We start from the raw sequence: 22,902 nt of genomic DNA, 5'->3' as shown, positions 1-22,902 counted from the left end.
GGATGAAGCACACAGGCCCTGGTGCTGCTGTGGACTCGGCATGGCCACGTGAGAAGCCAGGGCAGAGGCAGGTCTTGTTAGCACGTGAAGTAGGAAGCTGAGTCTCAACTCTGCCCAGCAAGCAGCGACTGTGTCCCAGGTTCCAGGACTTAGCAGACTCAGCTGGCCTCCCAGTCATGGGAATGCCTTTCCATCTAATATGAATGCTGTGCCCAGGTTACAAAGACGAGGGAAGTCAGAGACCTCTTCCCTCAGCTCTGGGACACACATCAATCATAAAGGTTAGAGATTCCTACTGCCCAGCCTTCCCCCTATAAAATGAGAAAGTCCATCTTAAAATGAGTTCACAGGATGACTAAGTAGTGAATCTACAACATCCAGAAATGCTACACAGAAACATTTTGTGATTAAAATGCCAATTCATTAAATGCAAACCTTAAAGAATCTCAAACTCGGAGGCCAAAGGACAGCAGAGATCATGTCCCCTCCACTCATCAGAGCATTATCCGGCTTTCCCAAGACCATACAACAGTAGAGGCAGTATTAGAACTCAGAACGCTGGACACAATTTGTGCCGGAGACACTCGCGCAAGGACTCTCAGTCCACCCTCAAGTGGTTATTTTACCTCAAGTAAATTTCACCAAAGTTTACAGTCTGTTGACACATTGCCAGCAATCCTTGTCTTGAAGGGAGGGCTCCCCCCACAATGTTCCTATAGCTAACGATGTCAGTATTTTGGGTATCACCCCGTACCTCAACCTTCTTTCCTGTCCTTGAATAAAAGGGCTAAAGACAGGTTCCCTCAAGAGAAAGGTGAACCTGGGAAAGGGCCATGAGGTGATAGCTTCCAGGGGGGCACCGATGTTACCCACCTAAAGCCTGGACCTCCCAGGTCACTTTCCTAAGGCTCCAGAGTGGTTGGGTCAGCCAGAAGATACACAGCTGTGACTCCGGCATCACTGAGTGAGTGAGTGACACAGTGGTAAGGAATGAAGGTCACGCAGCAGGGCACAGAGTGGGAAGGCAAGTGTCAGTACAGCCATGACCCCAAGGGCAGTCTGTCACCTTTTCCTCCTTATAGCTCTGCTACTTTGGGTCTGCCTACTACTGGCTACAGTGTCTTCCCTTTAAATTCTCTTACTGTTTTTAAGTATTACAGTACTATTATAACATCAAGTTAGCAAGAACAAACCCAAAAGTCACTAAGTGGAAACAACAATATAACAATGTATATACCAATATAAGACATGGGATCATTTGTAAGCAGCGTCAGGATTAGACCATGTTCTTGAATAGTACCCGTTATATTTTGATCATTTGATGGGTTAGGGGCATAACTCGGTGGGAGGGTGCCTGCCCTGTGTCTGTAAAGCCCTGGGTTCAGTCCCCAGCCAGCATGGGAAGAGGTTAGCTTAACAACTGGCCAGAAGTCTGTAAGCTTCCCTTACTTTCTGAGCCTCCTCCTCCATCATTGCATTTAACACTTCGACCTCTTTGCGTCTGTTCTCACGGAGGAGAGTGGCGACGTCATAGTAGCCCTGGCTGCGCTGTTGATCGGCACACTTCTGCTTATGTAAAGTCTGAATCTGCCAGTCGGCATTCAGGCAGGCTTGCTCGGCCTTTGCCAAATTGTCCTCCATCACCTAAGAAAGAGTAAACTTCAGAAAGATGTGGGCATCCACCTGCTGTATTCAAGAATCTACTTAGCCTGGGTGGGTGTTTAAACAAACTGACTTCCCGGCCCCACCATAAACCAGTCAAACCCATCACTAGGGCAGCTGGTACTTTTTAAAAGCTTTTAGAGCTGACTGTGGTATGTGTGTGTGGCGAGGGGTAGGGGAGAGGGCCGCAAGTTCAAGGCCGGTTCAAGCTTAGGTGGTAACCAAACCCCCTCTTCACAACAGCAGCACTAAGCTCCTGCAGGGACTCTGCTTCATTGAGAACTTCCAGGTTAGAGAAAAGGTAAGAGTCAACGGCTTCTGGTTTTAACACCCTGAGAAAGCAGTTAGAAAGCAAAGCCTTTTCAGATGTACAGAACCTGGGAAGAGAAACAAAACACTATGGTATTTCGGAGGAGTCAGCTAAGGGACGGGTGCCCCCATCAGTTCTAATTTTTAGAATAGTGCCAGCCTGCGACACACCCACTTAACATTACGTTAAAGGGACAGCAGAGAAAGCTCTTCCTCAATGTCTCTTGTCCCATCTCAACCCTCTTCAGCTGGTACTTCTGAAAGGGCAGTTCACAAGAAATGCAGAAAATAACTGGAAATATTTCCTTAAGGCCTCAACAATACCCAGCACCCTCAACTCTGCCGTAACCCCTCATTTCACGCCAGGGTTTCCAATCCTGAGTTACTGGGTAAGATGCCTTGGAAATTCCTATACGCCTGGCAAAGCCGGGGATTCTGCAACTTTTATGTTGCCCGGGACAATTCCAGAGAACACAGGAGTGAACAATAAGTGGACCTTACTTAGTTCTTCCATGCGTTCCTCTATGTCTCACTGTCCTCTCACAGGGCATGTATGACGCACATCACCGACGCACTCAGTACCATGAACACAAAGCCCTGCCTGGGACATCAAAGGACCCAGACTAACAAACAAATAAATGAAATCACTGCAACTTCAAAAACTTTCAAATGTGTGCTCTCAGAAGTCCAGCTCGAAGCTCACGGCATGGCACATGTAAGCTCACGCACAACACGTGAGCTGGGCTCAGCAGACTCACCCTCTGCGCCCTTCTGCCCCCCATCTGGCTGTTCTCTAGCAGCTTCTGGAACATGTGTTCTTCCAGAGCCGCTTTCCGCCTATGGGCATCTGTATCTTCTCGGATTTCTTTGGCAACAGCCTCTTGACTTGTAGTAAGATCCTGTTGAACACAAAGGGACTTTGCTTTGTTCAGGCCCCCAGGTCAATGTAACTTTCTCATTGTCAAAATAAAAAAAGAAAAAGGGGTGGATTTGCTGACAACTTCAGGGTCCCTGAAAAGTTACCATAGAAACACAGAGAATGGCAAAGATGCTCAGAATCAACTCCTGAATTCTGGAAGGTAACAGAAGGTGTGTGGCATGCTGTGGAATATGTCTCAAGGAGAAGCCGTCCATTCCTACCCTGCCCACAAGCTCACCATCAGCCTTTGAAAGCCAGCAGCCTCGGCAGGATACCTGTGTAAGGTGGGAGTCGAGGTCTGAGTGTGTTAGGAGGGAGTCGAGGTCTGAGTGCGCGGACCTAAGAGGTTCCACGCTCTCTGTTGTCAGGGAGACTTCGCACAATCAGAAAGTGGGGCTGCCTTGCTGAACGCTCAGCAGAGATCCAAAGCTCTCAGATCGCACGGCATTTCATTACTTGGCCATTGAAATGAATAAAGCACCGAGTCATGCTATAGCACATTATGCTAAGTGAAAGAAGCCAACTTCAGAAGCCGCTGTATAGGTGGTACATGTATAGGGGATATCCACGATCGGCAAACCCATAGACAAGGGCACCAGAGCAGTAGTTGCCAGGGGTAGGAAATGGTATGGTTGCTGGGGCACAGGGAAAGCAAACAACCGTCATGATGATAAATCTATGGTAAAGAGGCAGAATACAAACTGTGTGCCAGCCAACTCTCCGACCGGTGCTGAGGACACCCACAGCTGTGCTTTAGTTCAGTGTTGGGGCTGAACCCAGGGCCTGGGTCTTCTACCAAGTGCTCCATCCACCAGTACACAGAGCCCCAGCAGTTATTTCTTTTTAAGATCTATTTAAATTGTGTGTGTGTGTGTGTGTGTGTGCGTGCATGCGTGATGCATGTGTGTGTGTGCGTGCATGCGTGATGCATGTGTGTGCGTGCGTGTGTGAAGTGCAGGTGTCCTCAGATGTCCTGGAACTGGAGTTACAGATAGTTGTGAGCCACCTGATAGCTGGCATGGCTGCTGAGAGCCTCACTCTGGTCCTCTGCAGGGTAGCCATGCTCTCAACCACTACGCTACTTAGTGTTAAAACTAAACGATGAAAATCCAGCCCCCAGGAGTTCTTTCTTTAAGACATTTTTATTTTATGTGCATGAGCATTCTGCTTGCAGGTATGTGTGTGAACCTTGTGTATACAATGCCCATGGAGGCCAGAAGAGAGGGTTGGAGCCCTGGAGCTGGGGTTACAGATGGCAGTGAGACCATGTGGGTGCTCTTAACCACTGTGCCATTGATCAGGCCCCTGGACTTACTTCTTGATTTGGAGATTTTTTTTTTAATTATTATTTTTCTAGTGACCTATGAACAGCTTAATTAATAATTAGCTAAAAACATTTTCAATTACATGCAGAAAAGGTACATATATAAAGATGTTTATTGCTAAAAATTATAAATCATTTACATTTAAGACTTATTACTGTTAGTTATGTGTATAGGTGTTTTGCTTGCATGTATTCATGTACACCACATGTGTACACACAGAGCCTGCAGAGGCAGAAGAGGGCACTAGATTACCCGTCCTTCCACTCGGGAGGGAGCTGGAGGTGCGGATGGTTTGTAGGTGCTGTGTATGTGCTGGGAACTGAATCTGTGTCCTCGGGAAGACCAGTCAGGCCTCTTAACCACTCAGCTGTCTCTCCAGCCCAAACATTTATGTTTAAATAAGGTATGGTTCAATGGCAGCTACCACACAGGCTGACTATGAAGATCTACAGCCATCCAGAAAGAGAATTGCAAAATACTCTTTAGTAACAAAATGTTTTTCTCAAATAAAAACTTGCATTAACAGCTCCTTTCAATGATAAAATATATACCTTAACTCTACGTTTGCTGACTTAACTCTAGATAATTCTAGGTTAAAGCAGTTCCCATTTCTTGCTTTGTGCTCCTTCAAACCCAAAGGTTCAGGGAATCTTCCTATGTGAGCACTCAGCACTTCCTATGTGAGCACTCAGCACTCAGCACTTCCTATATGAGCACTCAGCACTCAGCACTTCAGGTTTGGGAGGGTTCTGGAGTCTGATACTGAGCAGGTGGAAAGGGGTGTTTTCAATCACTGTCACACAAACACAGGGGAGCTCAGCAAACAGCAAGAGTGAGATCTTGAGGCAAAACTTGGGCTCAATCTGGTACCGTGGAAATGTGGCCACACTGTTGGGGAACCAGGAGTCGAAGCATTACACATATGCATTCTGCCATTTGCTAAGTTACACGATATTCTGCATAAAGGATAAAGAGAATGAATACTAGAAACCACAAGGGGGTCCAGCCTTGTCCACAGGTCAGCTGAAGGGCAGCGCTTTCCTCCCTTCAGAGAGAGCTGCTTTCTACCTTCTCATAAAGTCGCTTTTGTGCTTCGAGTTCCAGCTGCCTTATTTCCAGGTCCTTGGCTGTGGCAGCGATTTCTTGATCTCTCATTTGTACCTATGGATGAAGCACAGACTGTCAGGACCTCACAGCATAATCTTTAATAGGTGCAGTGATCTTGTAACCCGACACCCACAGAGCACTACCAACACAACAAGTAGAACTGGGTTGGAAACTGACTAACTGGCAGCACGGCAGTGCTCTCTTGGAATCCAGGGCTAAGATGGGTTAAGCTTATGTTTTTTAAACAGCAGGCCCAACCGCCATATGCCCATGGAGACAGACTGATGAGCAGGTGGCAGCTTGTCCCCGTTACGGTAACCAGCTCCCAGCTCCAGAAAACCAGGCGACTGGAAGTTGGGCTGCAGACAAACAATGTTTATTCTTATTAAAGTAACATGTTCAATTAAAAATGAAGCTCTGAACTTCTTCTACATTGAAGTTTCCTGTGAGCTGATTGTTAGTCTACTCTCTGTGTGGAGTGTTTACCGGGAGCTTGCTGTCCCCACAGCTCTAAGGCGGGCTGGGTGAGGCACTCCCCACAGAATCTTCCTAAGCCTCTGGCTGCCTACAGACCCAGGTGTTTCAGGGGTGGGAATCAAGTAAATGGTGTGGATTTGGAAAACAAAACTACGATCAATTACCTATCCTCATTGATTCTTCTGGCAAGCACTGAAGGACTGAGTCACTGCTTAGTCACTACCGAGCATTTCCACTGTTGACAGCGCACTAGGAACTACTTGTAAGGGAAGAGGCGTAAAATGAGGGCACAGTGGGACGCAGACTCACATTCAAGGGGTAAGATAAATGGTCTGTAACCGACTATGCGGAAGGTATGGGGAAACGCTAGCTAAGGTGAGGTCTGAGTGTGCAGCCAGAGTCCTGGGGACACAGAGGGGAAGGCTGCAGCCAGAGTCCTGGGGACACAGAGGGGAAGGCTGCAGCCAGAGTCCTGGGGGCACAGAGGGGAAGGCTACAGCCAGAGTCCTGGGGACACAGAGGGGAAGGCTGCAGCCAGAGTCCTGGGGACACAGAGGGGAAGGCTGCAGCCAGAGTCCTGGGGACACAGAGGGGAAGGCTGCAGCCAGAGTCCTGGGGACACAGAGGGGAAGGCTACAGCCAGAGTCCTGGGGACACAGAGGGAAGGCAAAGCTGGGCACACCACCCCACTCTGTTGGGGATCCAGGCACAGAGCTAACTTGATTATGAATTTTCAGAGATAAGCAGCTATAAAAAAAGATCACATGAGTTTGTGAGCAATGTCCACAGTCACGTGCACATGTCCCTGCTGGAGTTGGGGCAGTCTGGGCTATGCAGGGGCCTCTCCATGCTACTGAGAAGAATCAGGATGCCTTACTGTATGTCAAGAGGATCTGGGATAATGACACCTGAGTTCTGAACGTGGATCACTTTTGGGAAAGAACACACACTTTTTGTTAAGAATACAAGGCTATTAACTTGATTCACTAGTGAGGTAATTTAAAAGAATTGTAGCTTATAAAAGCCAATTAAAATTAATTAGCCTTAAACAAAGCAAGAAGTATTAAATTAAATCCTTTACAAGAGTTAAAATTTAGTATTTTATCAAAACTAGATTTTAAGCTTTCAAAATTAATGCATAAATTTAATATACTAATGAGAATTTCAATTGGATGAGAGAGAAGATTCAGAAAAATAAAATTCTCTGTTGGGAATATAAATATTTGAGAATACTGAGTTAAAGAAAGAGGAAGAACAATGAGTGGCGATGAGGTGAGAAGCTCCCAGCTACTGGACTCATTGCGGACAAACAAAGCAAGGGAGAAGATGGGCTATACAGACCTGTCCATGTAGCAGTAACCCTCAGTCAGCAAGGGACTTCGCCAATACTCAACAAATGGTGTCGGGACAACAGCCTGCCTTCTAGACAGAGGTAAGCGTGGTCCCTAACTCAACCTTACAGTCCGTTTCCAGACAGGCTCTGGGCTGGAAACCTTTTCTACTGAGCACCAGATAGCAAACACTGTAGGCCTGGAGGGTCACAACCACCTGCCTTCTAAATAATTCTAAAATCAAGATATGACACTATGGACATTTCTAATAGGCAATAGGTAAAGACCAGCTGAAAATATTTACAACACACAAGGATTATTACCTCAACCACAGACTGCATGGCAGCCACCAGATATGCGTGACTATTGAGTAAAAAACAAATTGTAAGCTGGGCGGTGATGGCGCACACCTTTAATCCCAGCACTTGGGAGGCAGAGGCAGGCAGATTTCTGAGTTCGAGGCCAGCCTGGTCTACAGAGTGAGTTCCAGGACAGCCAGGGCTATACAGAGAAACCCTGTCTCAAAAAACCAAAAAAAAAAAAAAAAAATGTAAAGGCAAAAGAGCGCTGGCTGCTTAGAGCGGTCAGGGTTAATCTGCAGACACGGCTTCTTCAGAGCAACCTGGATTTTATTTTTAGGAAACGGTTAATTACATAGTCTTTTTGTATGTTTCCACAGGTGGAGGAGTAACTATCTTTTATGTTTTCTTATGTTAACGTAAATTTCCATTTGCCTTCTGTTTTTGTGTGCCATGGTTCATTTAATCCTTTGCACTGGGTGTCTGGGTTACGTGTAGTGACTGTTACAGATGGCACTATGTTGTACAATCAGGATAAAAACTACTTAAGGTACCCGCAGCGCAGACACCTCAGCTTTAGAAATGCGGAGGCGCGGAAGGGCCAGCTCTCTAACTCCGGATGTTCTATGCTGGAAACTGTCTTTCTATTGAGCACATGTGGATGTTTAAAATAGAGAAGACTATTTCCCTGACACAGTTTTATTTCTAGAGAAACAGACGTTAAATTGACTACTTTTCTTGGTCTAAGACTAGGTGCCTGTTTAAGTCCATAAAACTGAGGGAGCCGGTTAGTGTTCACCATGGACACTAGCATCTTACTTAACCTGAAGGTGTTTGTTAAACGAGAATGAAGATTAAGATTAAAGCCGGCGAACCTTTCTCTCAATTTCATCCTCCAGCCTGCGCAGCTCCATTTCCCGTTGATCTTGCTGAAGCTTCAGCAAGCGTCTCCTCGCAGCATCCTGTAAGTGTATTTCCTTTATCTCCAGTTCCCTTTTCACGGCAGCTAGCCTGAAAAACAAACTGTATCAAGTGCTCTCCAACACACCTTTGATTTCTTTTTTTTCCACTGAGTTGCCTGTGCTGTTTGGATACATTGTATCCACTTCAACACAGCTGTGTTTACAATACATAAACAAAGTCCTTACTCAAGGCTGCGGTGGTCTTCGGAATTGGCCACACCCTTTCAGACTTGACTTCCAACAGTCTACCTGTCGGCTCCTTTCCCAGTGCATGCAAGGCAGGAGCACTAAACCAAGCTGCAGCCCACCCACCCCTGTCAGAACATTCCAATACAAGGGATACTCTTCAACAGGAGGAGGGTGACCACTACAGTGGCATCATACATGGTACCCAAGTCCTTTACAGTTTTAGTGGACACCATCAGTTCTAGAATTGCTTTAAACTGTGCATAGAAATAAGAATCAACAAATGTCCAGAATCAAAACATGGAGAGAAGACAGTTTCCTAGGCTGAATGTGGGGGCTCTCACACTGTTGCCCCGGTGGGAAAACTGATGTTTCCTTAGTACTAGAGAAGCTGGGGCAAGAGATTTCCTCCTTTGCCAAGATTCAAATTTTAAAAACTTTATTGATTGTATGTATGAGTGTTTGCCTGTGTGTATGTGTGTGTGTATGTATGTATGTATGTTCACCATGTGCATGCCCGGTGCCTGTAGAAGTCATAAGAAGTCTTAGACCCCTAGGAACTGGAGTTAGAGATGGCTGTTAACTGCCTTGTGGGTGGGTCCTGAGATCCAAGCCCAGGTCCTCTAAGAGAGCAGCAAATGCTCTTAACCACTGAGTCATCTCTCTAGGCTCTTGTCAAAGATCTTGTTTGTTTGCTTGCTTTGAGACAGGGTCTCACTGTTTACACAGTTAAACCTGGCTGTCCTCGAACTCAGAGTTCCACATCCCACATGCCTCTGCTTCCTAAGTGGTGGGATTAAAAGCAGGCAACACACCTGGCACTGCCAAAGCTCTAAATGCACAAGGAGGAATGATTTATGTTTCAATTTGTTGGGTCAGAATTATATTTAAAGCATAATTTTAAAAACCACATTGCACCAGGAGTGGTTTTCCAACACTCTTATTACAAAGCATTTCTGCCTACCATAAAATGATGTTTTTAAAAATAAAGACAAGGTCTTACTCTCTAGCCCAGGCTGGTCTAGAAGTCTACCATGAAACCCAGATTAGCTTTAAGAGCCTAACAGCCCAGGCTATTAGGATTACAGGCATACATTATGCCTGGTGTAGAATGAATATTTCTAAATGTTTTAAAAAATATTAGAGCTCATATTACTTCTGAAAATTCTAGCTAAGGGATAATATTCAACATTCCTTTAGAATTAACTTTACTACATGGAAGATTTTTTCAGTGGTATATATGCTTTTTATTAATTCATATATTTGCTTAATGGAAATTACGCTGGATAACTTTATACAGTGTTTAAGTAAGAAAAGGAAATGGAACTTATCTGACTTCCATTCTATGATTTCCACAGCAGTAGACTGTACCTGTGTCCCTGCTGGGCCATTGGGACTACACGTGTGCCTCTGCTGGGCCATGTGAATGGTTCCTGTGTCCCTGCTGGGCCATGGGGACTGCACCTATGTCTTTGCTGGGTCATGAGGACCACACCTTTGTCTCTGCTGGGCCATCTTCTCCTCTTCTTGAAGAAGTATCTCTCTTCTTGTCTCCTCAGCTCTGCGGAGCAGCTCCTGCTTCTGGTACCACGCCTCATCCTTAGCTCTCTGCTCATCCACTTCAGCTTGCATATTTTCAACTGTCTGCCTTAATTAGACACAATATTTACTATTATGAAAATGTAAACAAGACAGTGAAGTAATTTAGTTCAAAACAACCAAGATACAAAATCTAGAACCTAGTGCAAGTTCAGTATGTGCTTTTATTTCCAGACTTAGGAGAAATTAGTCATCTTTGAAGCCATCTCTTGCCTTCAAATTTGGATTTGATACATGTACTGTATAATTCGAAGTTGTATCTCATAAAAACCTTTACTTGGGGTTGGAGGAAAGGCTCTGAGGTTAACATCATGTGCTGTTCTTGCAGGCCTGGTTCCATTCTTAGCACCATTTCTGGCAGCTAACAACTACGTGTAATGCCAGACAATCTACCCGATACCTTCCAGCTTCTCTGGACACCTGCACACACATAGTGTATACAAGCCCATGCAGGCACATATACATACACATAAATAAGACAATCTAAAGACAAAACCTTTCTTATTTCTAATGTCCCACTCTTTGAAGAACGATTATTCTCTGATTACCTCTCTCTCAAGAAGTCCAGTTCATCGTTCCTTATCCTTTCCCATTCCCGTGTCTGGTAGTCCACAATGAACTTTGGATATTGATTAAATATAGGGTACTGCCCTTTCGTCAGTGCAACGAAAGCATCCAGCATGCTATTTGGGTGGATATCAGCAGGCGTTGTCTCCATGAGATGATAAACTTCTCTAATTACAACATTTATGTCCAGGTTATTCCGATGGTGAAAAAAATACTGTAAGAAAACTTGAAGTTCAAATCGAGGCTTACCCAGCAAAGGCCACTACCCAGAAGGAGCAGTAAAAATGAGGACCATGAGATGCAGAGACACACATGCTAGGGAAGGGAAACAGAGCAACTGACCTAGAGGAAGTTATAGGAAAACACTAGCTAAGGGGAGGCCTGAGCTATGGAGCCAGAGTCCCAGGGTCACAGTGGGGAAGGAGACGCCCTGTGGGGGGTTCAGTTACAGGGCTTGTTTGCGGATTTTTGTTTTTTTTTTTTTAATTCTATAACAGTTTACACAAGCCTGGAATTTGCTACACAGCCCAGACTAGCTTCAAACTTGTGATCCTCCTGCCTCAGTTTTCCTCAGGCTGACTTCACAAGTCACACATCTGTAACTCCAACACTTGGGAGGGAAAGGCAGAAAGGCCTGCCCTGAGCCTCATGCTGGCCCGTGTAACAGAGGGAGTTTGAAGCCTCCCTCTGGGCTACAAGGTCATGACAAGACACTGTCTCAAAAACACAAAACCAGCCAAGCACAATGAAAGTCTAAGTACTCGTCTACACACATTTCCAGACAATCACAGACCAGAGGGGCCACTGATGAGATCATTCTAACAATGAGCAACAAGTGGTCAATGCTCTTTACAACGGAGAAAATAAACACAAAGCAGTTATAACAACCTGCTTGCCAAGAATCTACGCAAGGTCAGGGGTGTGGTCTGACTTGTTATCTATTCTATCCCTACCATCTGGCATCAATGCCCAGTACAAGCAGGTGCTCAGCTGGGATGAGCTGCGCAGTGTGAACCCCCGAGACTGGAGAACGTCTTGTGTGGGATGTGTTTTGATGAGCGGTGCGCTGGAACCCTCGTGTGAGCTAGGCAAGCATGCCGCCACTGACGATACATGCAGCCTCGAGAACCTTCTCTTATGGATGAGAGGGGATTTACCTCAAAGTCATTCTTAAGAGTACAGTTGAGCAAAGGCGCTCTGGAGCAGGTACTGTAGGCCACCACAGTCATCAGGAGGAAGGAAGGGTGATTGGAGAAGATGTTATCGAAGAGGCGGAGCCACTCCTCTCTCGTCAGCACTTCTGAGAACAGTGTTTCCAGGAGAGGCCAGGCATACACCTAAAGCAGGCAAGAAATGACGGATACCATTCCAGTATTCTAAGTAAGAGTCAAAGCGTTCATTGCCAAGTTAAGTTATGCAGCAATTATATTACTAAAAGCACTACATTAATTTAGACAACACTTCTGCGTCCCCACAGGCTAGAGACTAAAACCAGGCTTAATGCACACGAAGCAAGGGCTCCTCTGAGCTACAGCCTCAGCTCCTATTTGGCCTCTCTCTGCAGGTCGGCTTTCAGGAGGGACCTTAATAAAGAATGGCAAATTGTTAAAAACACACACTGTGGGCAGCAGGACAGCTCAGCAGCCCAGCTGTTTGCCAACAAGGGGATGACTTGAGTGTAAGCCCTGCACACAGGCCCACAGATATACGCACACGCAAACACATGTGTGCACACACACATTCCCACATGCACACAATAAATTAAAAATTATATTATTTATTGGGGACATCGTGTTTTATCCATTCAAGAATCAACCTTAGCTCCCAAATAAATGCTCCTCTGCAGCCCTTCTATTCTTACCTGGGAAGTTATATCACGATCTATGAAGTGCTGCAGCAGCTCCTTGTCATGAAATGCCAAAACATTTTCTATCATGCTAAGAATGTTGATAGGAGGATTAGGAAAGTACTCAAACCAATGTTGACACCAATTGACTACAGAGGGAAAAAAAATCAGAAAATCAGTCTTTAAATACTTTTATTACTATAGACGGAATTTCTACAGTCACAATGTGTCTGTTTATATGTATATATTCATATTCCCACGCTAGTCTTACACTTCTGATCCACCTATGTCAGCTTACCTAACGTTGTAATGTTGGGGCTTTTTATCTTTAGTACTGTGGGTCGGACATAAGGGTCGTGCGTGCGAGGCACTGCCCTAGCCCTAAGCTACCTCCCAGCCCTTTTACTCATTATTTGTTTATTTAGTTGTAGGTTTTAAGGCATGTGCTGAACCTGTGGTCTATCTGCCTCAGCCTCTGGGCTAGCTGGGATCGCAGACCTATACCATCAGACTTGGTTAATCCCCCCCCCCCCCCCTCAATATGCTTGTGAATAGAGACAAGATCATGTAACTGCTTAACTGCTAGAACATGAGGTTCCAAACTCACACTGATGGTGGCTCTTCTCACCTCATTTAAACCTTTCCTGGAAATGTCCTCACAGAGAGGCCCAGCAGTTTGTCTCGATGACTTTAAGTCCGGTCAAGTTGACCATAGGATAAGCCACAACACATAGCCTTTGCTAAGACAATCCCTTTGTTAATCAAAGACAGCAAAACAGAAGTCATCAGGAACCAGAACGTCCAGTATGCTGGATTAGGAAGTGTGTGTGTGTGTGTGTGTGTACATACATGCTTTTATTGACACATATCCAACCACTGCCCTGCTAATGAATAAAGAGAATTTGCCAATGTGCCAAGTGGCGCTCCACTCCACAGACGGAGCCCTAGGTGTAATAAAAGAACAAGCACACGGTGCATCGGCACTAATGCATGCTTCCTGTTGCCTGCCTGCCTACAATGCAGTGTGACTGGCTGCCTCACTCTCTGCTGCCGTGACTCCCCTCCCACGATGTAGCAGGAAGTCAAATGTTTTTCCTTAGTTACTAAAGTAATCGAAGGAACTTATCAGAGTAACAGGGAAAGCCACATCCCTCAATGTTACGACCTCCTATCTCAAAATTATCAACAGAAGTTTCATTAGCAAAGTATCATATAGTTTACAAGAGCTATTACTTCATTTATTACAGGACAGTTAGCCTTGAGCTAGTAATTAGGCCAGAGGTAAAATCTGGCAAAGATTTCAACTTCTTTAAACTGCTGTTGTTAGAGTGAGTCACTTTACACACAATGAGTGACCCGGAGCACACTGTCTTAACCTAGCCTCAGAATTAGAGGTCTGTGTGCCTCGGTCTCATCTGTAGGGGGCAGCCATGGCTACTGCACAGGGTAGTGATGAAGGAAAAAGGAGGCAACAAAAGTGAACTGAGGACAATGTGTCCTACAAACTGTTCAGTTCTGTGAGCCTCAGAGGGGCGTGAGGGCAGCAGCCAGCACCTGAGCACGAACGGCAGGCACTGTCAGCAGGCACTGAACGGCAGGCACTGGACAGCAGGCACTGAATGGCAAGCATTGGACAGCAGGCATTGACAGCAGGCACTGACAGCAGGCACTGACAGCAGGCACTGAATGGCAAGCATTGGACAGCAGGCATTGACAGCAGGCACTGACAGCAGGCACTGACAGCAGACACTGAATGGCAGGCACTGACAGCAGGCATTGACAGCAGACAATGGCCAGCAGGCACTGCTTGCCAAGTGCTCAATCCTGCAGCAGTCCCATGAAAAGCAACCAACCCCCAGTAGGTACAAGATTGAATTCTTTCTGACAGAACCCAGCCCAGAACAATAAATGCTGTCTAAGAAATTCAACTCTCCGCATTTTCTTGTAAAGGTTTCCCTGACCACTTTTTGCTCTAAATGTGACTCTTTTATACTTCTTGACCTATTAAGAAAAAAAAAATCTAGATTCCTGAAGTACTTACTTATGAGAGTAGCCACAACTTCAAAACAGATGAGCTGATTGTTCTGGAATAATTTTACAAATGGAAATGCCAAGAGTGGAAGGTATGGTGTGTCACTGAAGATTGCAGACCAGTGAGCTAATGCAGAGAGGGTTCTGGAAGGAAAAAAAGGCCAGAAAGCAAGAGCATGATTCAAGTATGTCTGAGGAGATGACTCAGACTTGGTGGAGGCTCTCTCCCATCCTCAGCACACAGCTCGTCTCCTTAGAAGCGCTGGGTATGGTGGTGCACGCACACCTTAGATCCCAACAATGGAGGAGCAGAGACAAGCAGGTCTCTGGGAGTTCGAGGCCAGCCTGGTCTACACAGCGAGGTCTAGGCCAGCTAGGGCTACAGAGTGAGACCCTGCCCCTCCCCCCAAACACCCCAGTCTCCCCCCACACAAATGGTGGCGTTACATAGACACTGTCCTGTGCCTTACTTGAAACGTTTACATCAGGATGTACAGCATTTTAATCAGGATCTTTTGAGCTAGGAAGATCCACCTGTAATCTGGGCCCTACCTTCTGGTGACAGCATATATAAAGGACGTTGAAAAAGGAAGCTTGTTCTCTTTGCTTACTTGCTGGCAAGTCCATTCCTTCACTGGCATCAAAGCCGACTTTCTCAGGATTCTGGAGGATACTGAAGACCAGCTGAGACACCCAGCCTCACCTCCTGGACTGAACAGCTACTGGAAACTTGGACTTCCCATTGGCAGACAGCTATTACTGGACTAGATGGACCACAAGCCTGTGAGGTACTCTACTAAATCCCCTTTCTCAGTGTGTGTGTGTGTACCTACGCACACATACGTATTCATATCCATTCTATCAGCTCTGTTCCTCTAGAGAGCCCTGACTCATACACATTTCTGTCAAACTTTTAATCTAAGTGGGGGCTGGAGAGGTGACCCGGCCATTCAGAGTGCGTGCTGCTCCTACAGAGGATCCAGGATCTTCCCAGTGCTCCCCAGTGTGTCTGTTCCACACAATTATCACACAAAGGTACATACATGGATTATCGTTGTGACCTGTCATGCACCGTTATCCACGTCCGACAGAAGACCCTGCCTCCACCACTTATACTACAGTCTGCTAAAGCGAGTCTTTAATATATCATTGTATTCCTTAATAGTTAAGTACCCATCTTTAATATAATGAGAAAGCAGGGGAGGGCGTGGCAGTGCTGGCAAGATGGCTTAGCAGGTAAGTGTGCTTGCCCTATAACCTGGTGACCTGAGTTCAATTTCGGGAACTCACATAGTGGACCGAAAGGAGCAACGCTCACAGCCCCTTATCTCCACATGTATGCACAGCAAACACACATGCACATGCACACATACTCCATAAATACATAAATAAGTAAATAAATAAATGTGATTTCAAAAAAGTTTTAATTAAAAAACAACCATTTTCTTATATAGTAACATAATGATAATACTTAAAAAATAAACATGGGGCTGGAGAGACAGCTCAGCGGTTAAGAGCACTGCCTGCTTGCTCTTCCAGAGGTCATGGGTTCAATTCCCAGCAACCACATGGTGGCTCACAATCATCTTTAATGGGATCCAATGCCCTCTTCTGGTGTGTCTGAAGATAGCTACAGGTACTCTTATAAATGAAATAAATAAATCTTAAACAAACAAACAAACATGGTTTCTTCAGTACAACCCATAGGCTGGCAAGTCTCAACTTTCTGCAATAGCAGAATTAAGCTAAAAACAATAATTCTCTTTCATTAAGTCATAATTTTAAATTAAATTTATAAAACAAATAAGAGTAAATGAGGATTTTATTTCCTGTGTAATGAGTACTTTGCCTGGTGCCCTCGAAGGCCAGCAGAGAATGTCGGGCTCCTTGGACTGGAGTTACACATGGCTGTGAGCTGCTGTGTGGGCCCTCTAAGGAGCACACAGTGCTCTTAGCCACCCAGCTATCTCCCTAGCACCTAACTTTGAACTTTTAAATTAAAACATAGAAAAACAAACCTGGTGTGATGGCCTCTCCCTCCGAGCTCAGCCCGTGGAGGCCTGAAGCAGGAACATGGAGAGCTTGAGGCCAGCCTGAATACGTGCTAAGTTCCAGGCCACAGTGAGCTAGAGAGTGAGAGTCTGTCTCACAGAAAAGAAGTTAAAATAAAGAAATTGGGGCTGGAGAGATGGTTCAGAGAGTAAGAGCACTGACAGACTGCTCTTCCAAAGGTTCTGAGTTCAAATCCCAGCAACCACATGGTGGCTCACAACCATTTGTAATGAGATCTGACACCCTCTTCTGGTGTGTCTGAAGACAGCTACAGTGTAGTTACACATAATAAATAAATAAAAAAAATGAAAATCAAAAGAAAACATGAAGATTATAACTTGAAGTATTTATACAGAATTATAATTAAAACAGTAACTTTAATTATAAATGGTATATACAGAATGATTTTATGCATCAAACTTACTACATCTTATGAAAACTCTTGCCACCTTAGCAGAGTTTAGGAAATTGTCTTCAGGAAGAGCCCGTCCACACACAACGAGAGCATTTCTCTGACCATCTGAATCATCAGATAAATGTCAGCATTTATTTATTGACAAAATCAATTCTTGATTTCCTACGATGGGATCAACAGAAGGAATATGTAGCCTGTTCATCCTCTGAACACATGCAAGTTAGCATTGCAGAGGAATGGGTAAAAACATTCATTGCTGAAGTAGTATATTCCTCCCAGGGCTTCCTGCCAAAGTACTTGCAGTGTTTAGCTCTGCAAACTTGAATCCAAGAATCAAAGGCAAGGCACGAGGGTATTCCAAAAATATCTGAACGATAGTGTTCTTTTATGAAGACTTACTGTGCACAGCAGGCAAGCATACTAAATGTAGTAAATAAGTCTTCACACCAGCTGATATTTCATCACATTCAAAGGCAATAAGTTAAAACGTAAGGTACATCAGCTTTTTAAGAGTATGTATAGGCAAAGGTAATTAACTCAGCACCTTGTAAGAGCAAGAGACTGGAAAAGATCCAAATGTTCCCTAGCAGGGACAGGGCAATGAATCATGTGACAGGCACAGGCAGCTGGAGTCAGATACAGCACGTTTCTGCATGCTTCAAAATGTTCTCACCTTGAAGCAGGGTCTAGAAATGTGTGAGATGTAGAAACAGTTGTATAGGGGAAAGCACAAATACACATGCGGTTATGTAATGTTTGCAGACAGTATTACTAATGGAGAAACAAGGTGGAAGGAAAAGAAGCCAGACTGGCTTGAATAAACCTTATGAGAGTATAAAACAAAATAAAGTTTAAATTAAACAAAAATTTCAGGGGCTAGCAGACAGGTCAGTGACCCCGTGTTCAGCCTCCAGTGAAGAGGAAACAGTACTGATTGAACCAAAAGCACTGGAAATGAACGGGACAAATTAAGCTAACCATGCAGTAAATGTGTGCCATTAGCATAGAAATGGTTACATCATTTTAAAATAATAATTTGATTATACATGCTGTAAGTTATAGTCTAGGGGAAAAAAATCTAAAAATCATTTGAACTTTTTCAATAATCATAACATGAACCAGGTTTGGTGATACAAGCCTGCAGAACCTGAGGCAGGTGGATTGTCATGAGTTAAGGCAAGTTTGGCTTACATCCCATGTGCGGGGCCAACCAACCACTCAAAACAATCATGTGAGATCTAGCAGTCCCATTATCAGTACACTACAGAGTTTATATACACACCACACCAAGTCTGAAGTCAGGGTATATTTGGGAAAAGCGGCTGTAGATGTCGTACCTCAGTTGCAGGGCACTCATCTACCATGCCAAAGGCCCTAGGTTTGATCCCAGCAACATATACAGACTTGCATGTCAATGCTATTATGAATCAAGAGCTTTCTGACTCTAAAAGATTCAATTATAAAATCAAAGTTATGCAAAAATATTTAATCATAATTTTGATAGAAAATATCACTATAAAGTCTTTCCTGGCCCTGTCCACTGGAAAGGCATATGCTTAAATCTGAGCTTATAATATATACATGTATTATTTTGGGCATCCTAAGATAATTAATTTACTACTTTGAAAACCGTTAACATTTTTTAAAGGTACTGAGCATTTAACCTGTCCTTCCTTTATAGTCTGTATACCAGAGGGGCATGGAAGGCGACAGGACCTCGTCTTTCTTTGTCTGTGCATATGCTCTTCATGGGGTGGGGAGGAAAACGTGTGTGTGTGTGTGTGTGTGTGTATGTGTATATGTGTGTGTATGTGTATATGTGTGTGTGTATGTATATGTGTATGTGTGTGTGTGTGTATGTGTGTGTGTGTGTATGTGTGTGTGTGTGTATGTATGTGTGTGTGTGTGTGTGTGTGTGTATGTGTATATGTGTGTGTGTGTGTAGCCCACGTGCCCGTGTGTGGAGGTCAGAGGGCACTCTCAGAGGCTGCTCTTCAGGTATCCTTCACCACTGGTGTGAGAGGGTTTCTTCTGGTCTGAACCTCAGGACTAAGCTGGACTAACCAGCCATCGAGCATACAGGGATCTGCTTGTCTGAGTCCATCTCACCCCCTCTGCAACTGCAAAAATGCACACGGCCCCAGGTTTTATCTGGGTTCTGGGATTGGACTCAGATCCTTTGGCCGACGAGGCCAGTGCTTTATGAACTGAGCCATTTCCCCACCCTCAGGAGGATTTTTGTTATAGAGATTTTTCACATAAAAAGAAATCGCTGAGCTAGACTGTCAGTGTTTGCTCATCTCTGGGAAGCAAAGGATGCAGATGCTAAGTAAGCACTGATGACCAGTAACACTGTGCAAAGAGACAAGCAGTGATTAACCCTGCTAACAGAGGTGACCAAAACCACCTATAATCTTCCCTGGAGAACCACCAGAGCGGAGAAGATTAATATCCTGACTCTCATCAGGTTAGAGGGCATTATGGAGAAAGAGAAACAGAGAGTAAGGGAATAAGCCAGCAAAATCCAGACTTCGATAGAGTCTGTACGGTAATTCCTGGTTCTCCAGTGCGTGCATTGCCAGGGAAACAAGGAGAATCTGTAGATGAAGAGTCCGCGAGGCCTGGTGTGCGGCACATGCCCAGAACCCCAGCTCTCATGAGGCAGAGGGAGCGGGGCTACAGTTAGCCTGGGCTACACAGTGAAACCAACACTGTCTCTAAAACACCAAAACAAACAGTGAAAATATAAAAATATGGTCTACAGAGCAAGTTCCAGGACAGCCAGGGCATAGAGTACCCAGAAACCAAAAACCAAAAAACCAAACAAACCACCTGGTGGAAGCTGCAACTAGACTGAATCCAGGTGTGAATGAGTTTACCATAAACTTTCCCAAGTCACTCAGTAACGGGATGCTGAGTGGCTATGTGAGGAGACTAGAATGGGCTCTTTCTTGATGGGGCAGTCTCAGCAGGCAGCACACGGACTTGTGCTAGAAGAAAGGTCCCTAGCCTAGAGGCTTGTGTGTGCATACTAGTATGTTATGTGTACGCACATCTAGGGAGGCAGCAGAGGCTGGTGTGGAGAGGGCAGAGCTATGACAAGATGGCCCCGAGTCGGTAGCTGCTCAAGTGAGTGATGGGCGCAAGGCTATTCTTTACCACGTCTATGCTCACAGTTATTCATCATGAAAACCTAACTTTGCAAGACAGCCTTGGATTCTCAAGACCGGAAGCAATTCCAGCTCTGACAAATGTGATCACATCACATTACCAACCTCTGTATACCTTAGTTTCTCTACCTGTAATGTGAATTAAGTACATATTTACCTAATAATGAAAGATATCTGTGCTCAGCCTTGCGTCATGTCACCTACAAACTCCGCACTTGAGAACTGTGTCATCTGAAAAGAGACACTCTTACAATGTTTTAAGAAAGTTTCCAGCTCCATGCTGAGTCATCTTCAGAGGCCCGCTCAGCTCCTCGCAGCAGTTAGGCTGCAGACGGATGGACATACTTGCAGGCTAGGTTCATGGCCAGCATTTACAGTGTCTTCTATGAACTAGACATTGGTGTGCGGTACATCCTAAGTGACACTGTCCTCAAACACCCCAATAATCTCATGATGTTGGAGTTGTTAGCTTCAACCCCATTTCCTGACCAAAAAAAAAAGAATGGGGGAAGAAAGACACAGCCTCTATGATTTATGAAATGACTGAACAGAGTCCAAACTGGGTCTTCTGTCTTAAAGCCCAAGCTTTCTGCTGAGCTGAAAGAGATTATGATTTTTCTGGAACATCAGCACAAACTACTATCCACACATGATGTGTTGAAGCAAGCAGACAAGGACAGTCACCGCTGAGCGGACAGTGTCTTATGAGACGGGGATTCGGAAACCCTGTGACCCTGGTCCGCACCCCATGCACCGCTGCAGTGAGCTGGGCATACCTCTGCAATACTCTCAGTAGTTTCCTGCTTTTGATGGGGTATTTCTTCTGAAGGCTGAGATAAGCCGCATGAGTCCCTTTGTCCACCAAGCTACTAAATGCAGTATGATTTTCCGGCAGCTGTAGTAAGGAACGCCAGATAAACATTCTGAAATAAAAGTTTAATTGTAAATAAAACAACTTTTTTTTTTTGAGCAAAACTGACTTAGAATGAAAGAATTTGAAGTTTACCTGTATTTTGTTGGATATTCCCCATAGCCTTTTAATAAGATTTGTAAGCGCTTTTTATTTAATCCTTCTGACAATTCATTCTATAAAAAGATGATATCAATAAGTGACCGTTAGGCAACTGAAAACATGGTAATCTCGTCCACAGTAGCTCCCAAACTTCAGAACACAGGCCGCTGTCCTCTTCCTGGCATTATTTCATCTTAAGATTGCTGGAACTCACTGTGTTACTGGGCAAATCTTCAATCACCTTAACTAGAGGAGGAGGAGGCTGAAAGAGGCAGGGTGGCACATGCTTGCAGTCTTAGCATTCACAGGATGATGGGTTTGAAGCCAGCCTGAGCTGCAGGAAAGACCCTGGTCAAACAACAGAACACAACTGAACACAACACAGCAGGAAGTATTCACGAGCCTGGATTCTGTGGCAGACGCTTGTGGACAGAGAAAACATAGGCTATGACATTCACTCCATGTTACCTCCTGACAAGGCTCCAGCATGGCGATACCCGACTCGGCCCAATGTGATCTCGTTCTCACTAAGCTGTAATCTGCTTTATACAGTCTTTCATACACACAAGTTTGTAAATGCTTATAGAAACCGTTAGTAAAATAAATGTTAAAGATACCAAGTGATGCTGAGGATATAAAATAACTAGAACTCTCTCTCCTGCTGTTAGGAAAAACTGACAGTATTCAGTAAACAAACCTATGGTACCAAGAGGCTAAGATGTGTGTCAGAAAATATACTTAGTATACATGTGCAAGTCAGAATTCAATCCCCAACACTCACTCTTCCCAGCAAAGAGCGCATTATCACTGGGGCAAAAGGCAATGTCTAGAGGGCGTGGGAACATTCCACTCTTTGATGTGGCTGCTGGTAGCAGGGGTATATTAAGTTTGTGAAAATTCACTATGTAGTTCATGTGTATATTTAATTGGCAATAAATAAGTTCCCTGAAGATAGTGTTAAACATTTCTATGAATATTTATATTTTTTCTATTTCAAAATAATATATATGCTTTGCAGAAAAAAAATGAGAAAACCATTTTAGAAAAGTACATGGAGTAATGAGATGGTTATCAAGTACATTAACAAAAGTAGAGAGAAACAGGAAAAATTCCGTTTCATAATCTTTTAATCCAACATAATGAAAAAGGCACTTTAACACATAATCAATATGAAATGATCAATTAATAAGATATTTTATATTCTGGGTTCTCCTACTTTCTCACTGTACATGTTTTACACTTACAATACCCTTTACAAACTTGTATTTAGTACATGCAATGTGAATGTGTGTGTACATTCCACAACACATGTGAAGACTAATGGACAATTTCAACAGTTGGTTCCTCTCTGTCTACTATGTGGGTTCCAAGGATGGGACTCAGATTGTGAGGGTCTGTTGTGTTTTGTTTTAAGACACTGTGTCACTCTGTAACCCAGGTTGACCCCAAATCCACAGTCCTGTCTCTACCTCCTAAGTGCTGGGACTACAGGTGGGAGGCATCATGGCACGCCACGACAGCTTGATTCACATACCCCGGTTCAGATTAGCACACCTCAGTATCGTCGGCCGCACAGAGCCCACAGTCACAAGGTGACAAGAGCAGGCCATGGCAAGCTGGAGCTCAAGTGTAA

General features: G+C 44.6%; 1 protein-coding gene across 9 annotated transcripts in view; it reads right to left on the bottom strand.

Moving 5' to 3' along the window:
* Tbc1d31 (TBC1 domain family, member 31) overlaps window positions 1–22,902 on the bottom strand; it is a 58,384-nt gene that overhangs the window by 6,356 nt on the left and 29,126 nt on the right. For 6 of the 9 annotated variants that reach the window (XM_006520700.3, XM_006520698.3, XM_006520699.3 and 3 more), the window contains 11 exons: window positions 21,264–21,343; window positions 21,034–21,180; window positions 14,631–14,764; window positions 12,605–12,738; window positions 11,901–12,080; window positions 10,725–10,957; window positions 10,073–10,225; window positions 8,305–8,440; window positions 5,284–5,376; window positions 2,730–2,870; window positions 1,450–1,644 (listed from right to left, as the gene is read on the bottom strand). In XM_006520700.3, the coding sequence (XP_006520763.1) occupies window positions 1,450–1,644; window positions 2,730–2,870; window positions 5,284–5,376; window positions 8,305–8,440; window positions 10,073–10,225; window positions 10,725–10,957; window positions 11,901–12,080; window positions 12,605–12,738; window positions 14,631–14,764; window positions 21,034–21,180; window positions 21,264–21,343 (1,626 nt within the window). Of the gene's footprint in view, window positions 1–1,449; window positions 1,645–2,729; window positions 2,871–4,310; window positions 5,199–5,283; window positions 5,377–8,304; window positions 8,441–10,072; window positions 10,226–10,724; window positions 10,958–11,900; window positions 12,081–12,604; window positions 12,739–14,630; window positions 14,765–21,033; window positions 21,181–21,263; window positions 21,344–22,902 lie in introns of those variants that run through there. The other 3 variants (NM_001081396.2, NM_001356310.1, NM_001167679.1) reach the window with 2 other exon arrangements.

The sequence above is a fragment of the Mus musculus genome, chromosome 15, assembly GCF_000001635.26.
Source record: "Mus musculus strain C57BL/6J chromosome 15, GRCm38.p6 C57BL/6J".
In the NCBI taxonomy this organism is placed as follows: Eukaryota; Metazoa; Chordata; class Mammalia; order Rodentia; family Muridae; genus Mus; species Mus musculus.
The sequence above is the reverse complement of the archived record's forward strand: the minus strand, read 5'-3'. Positions and strand labels throughout refer to the sequence as shown.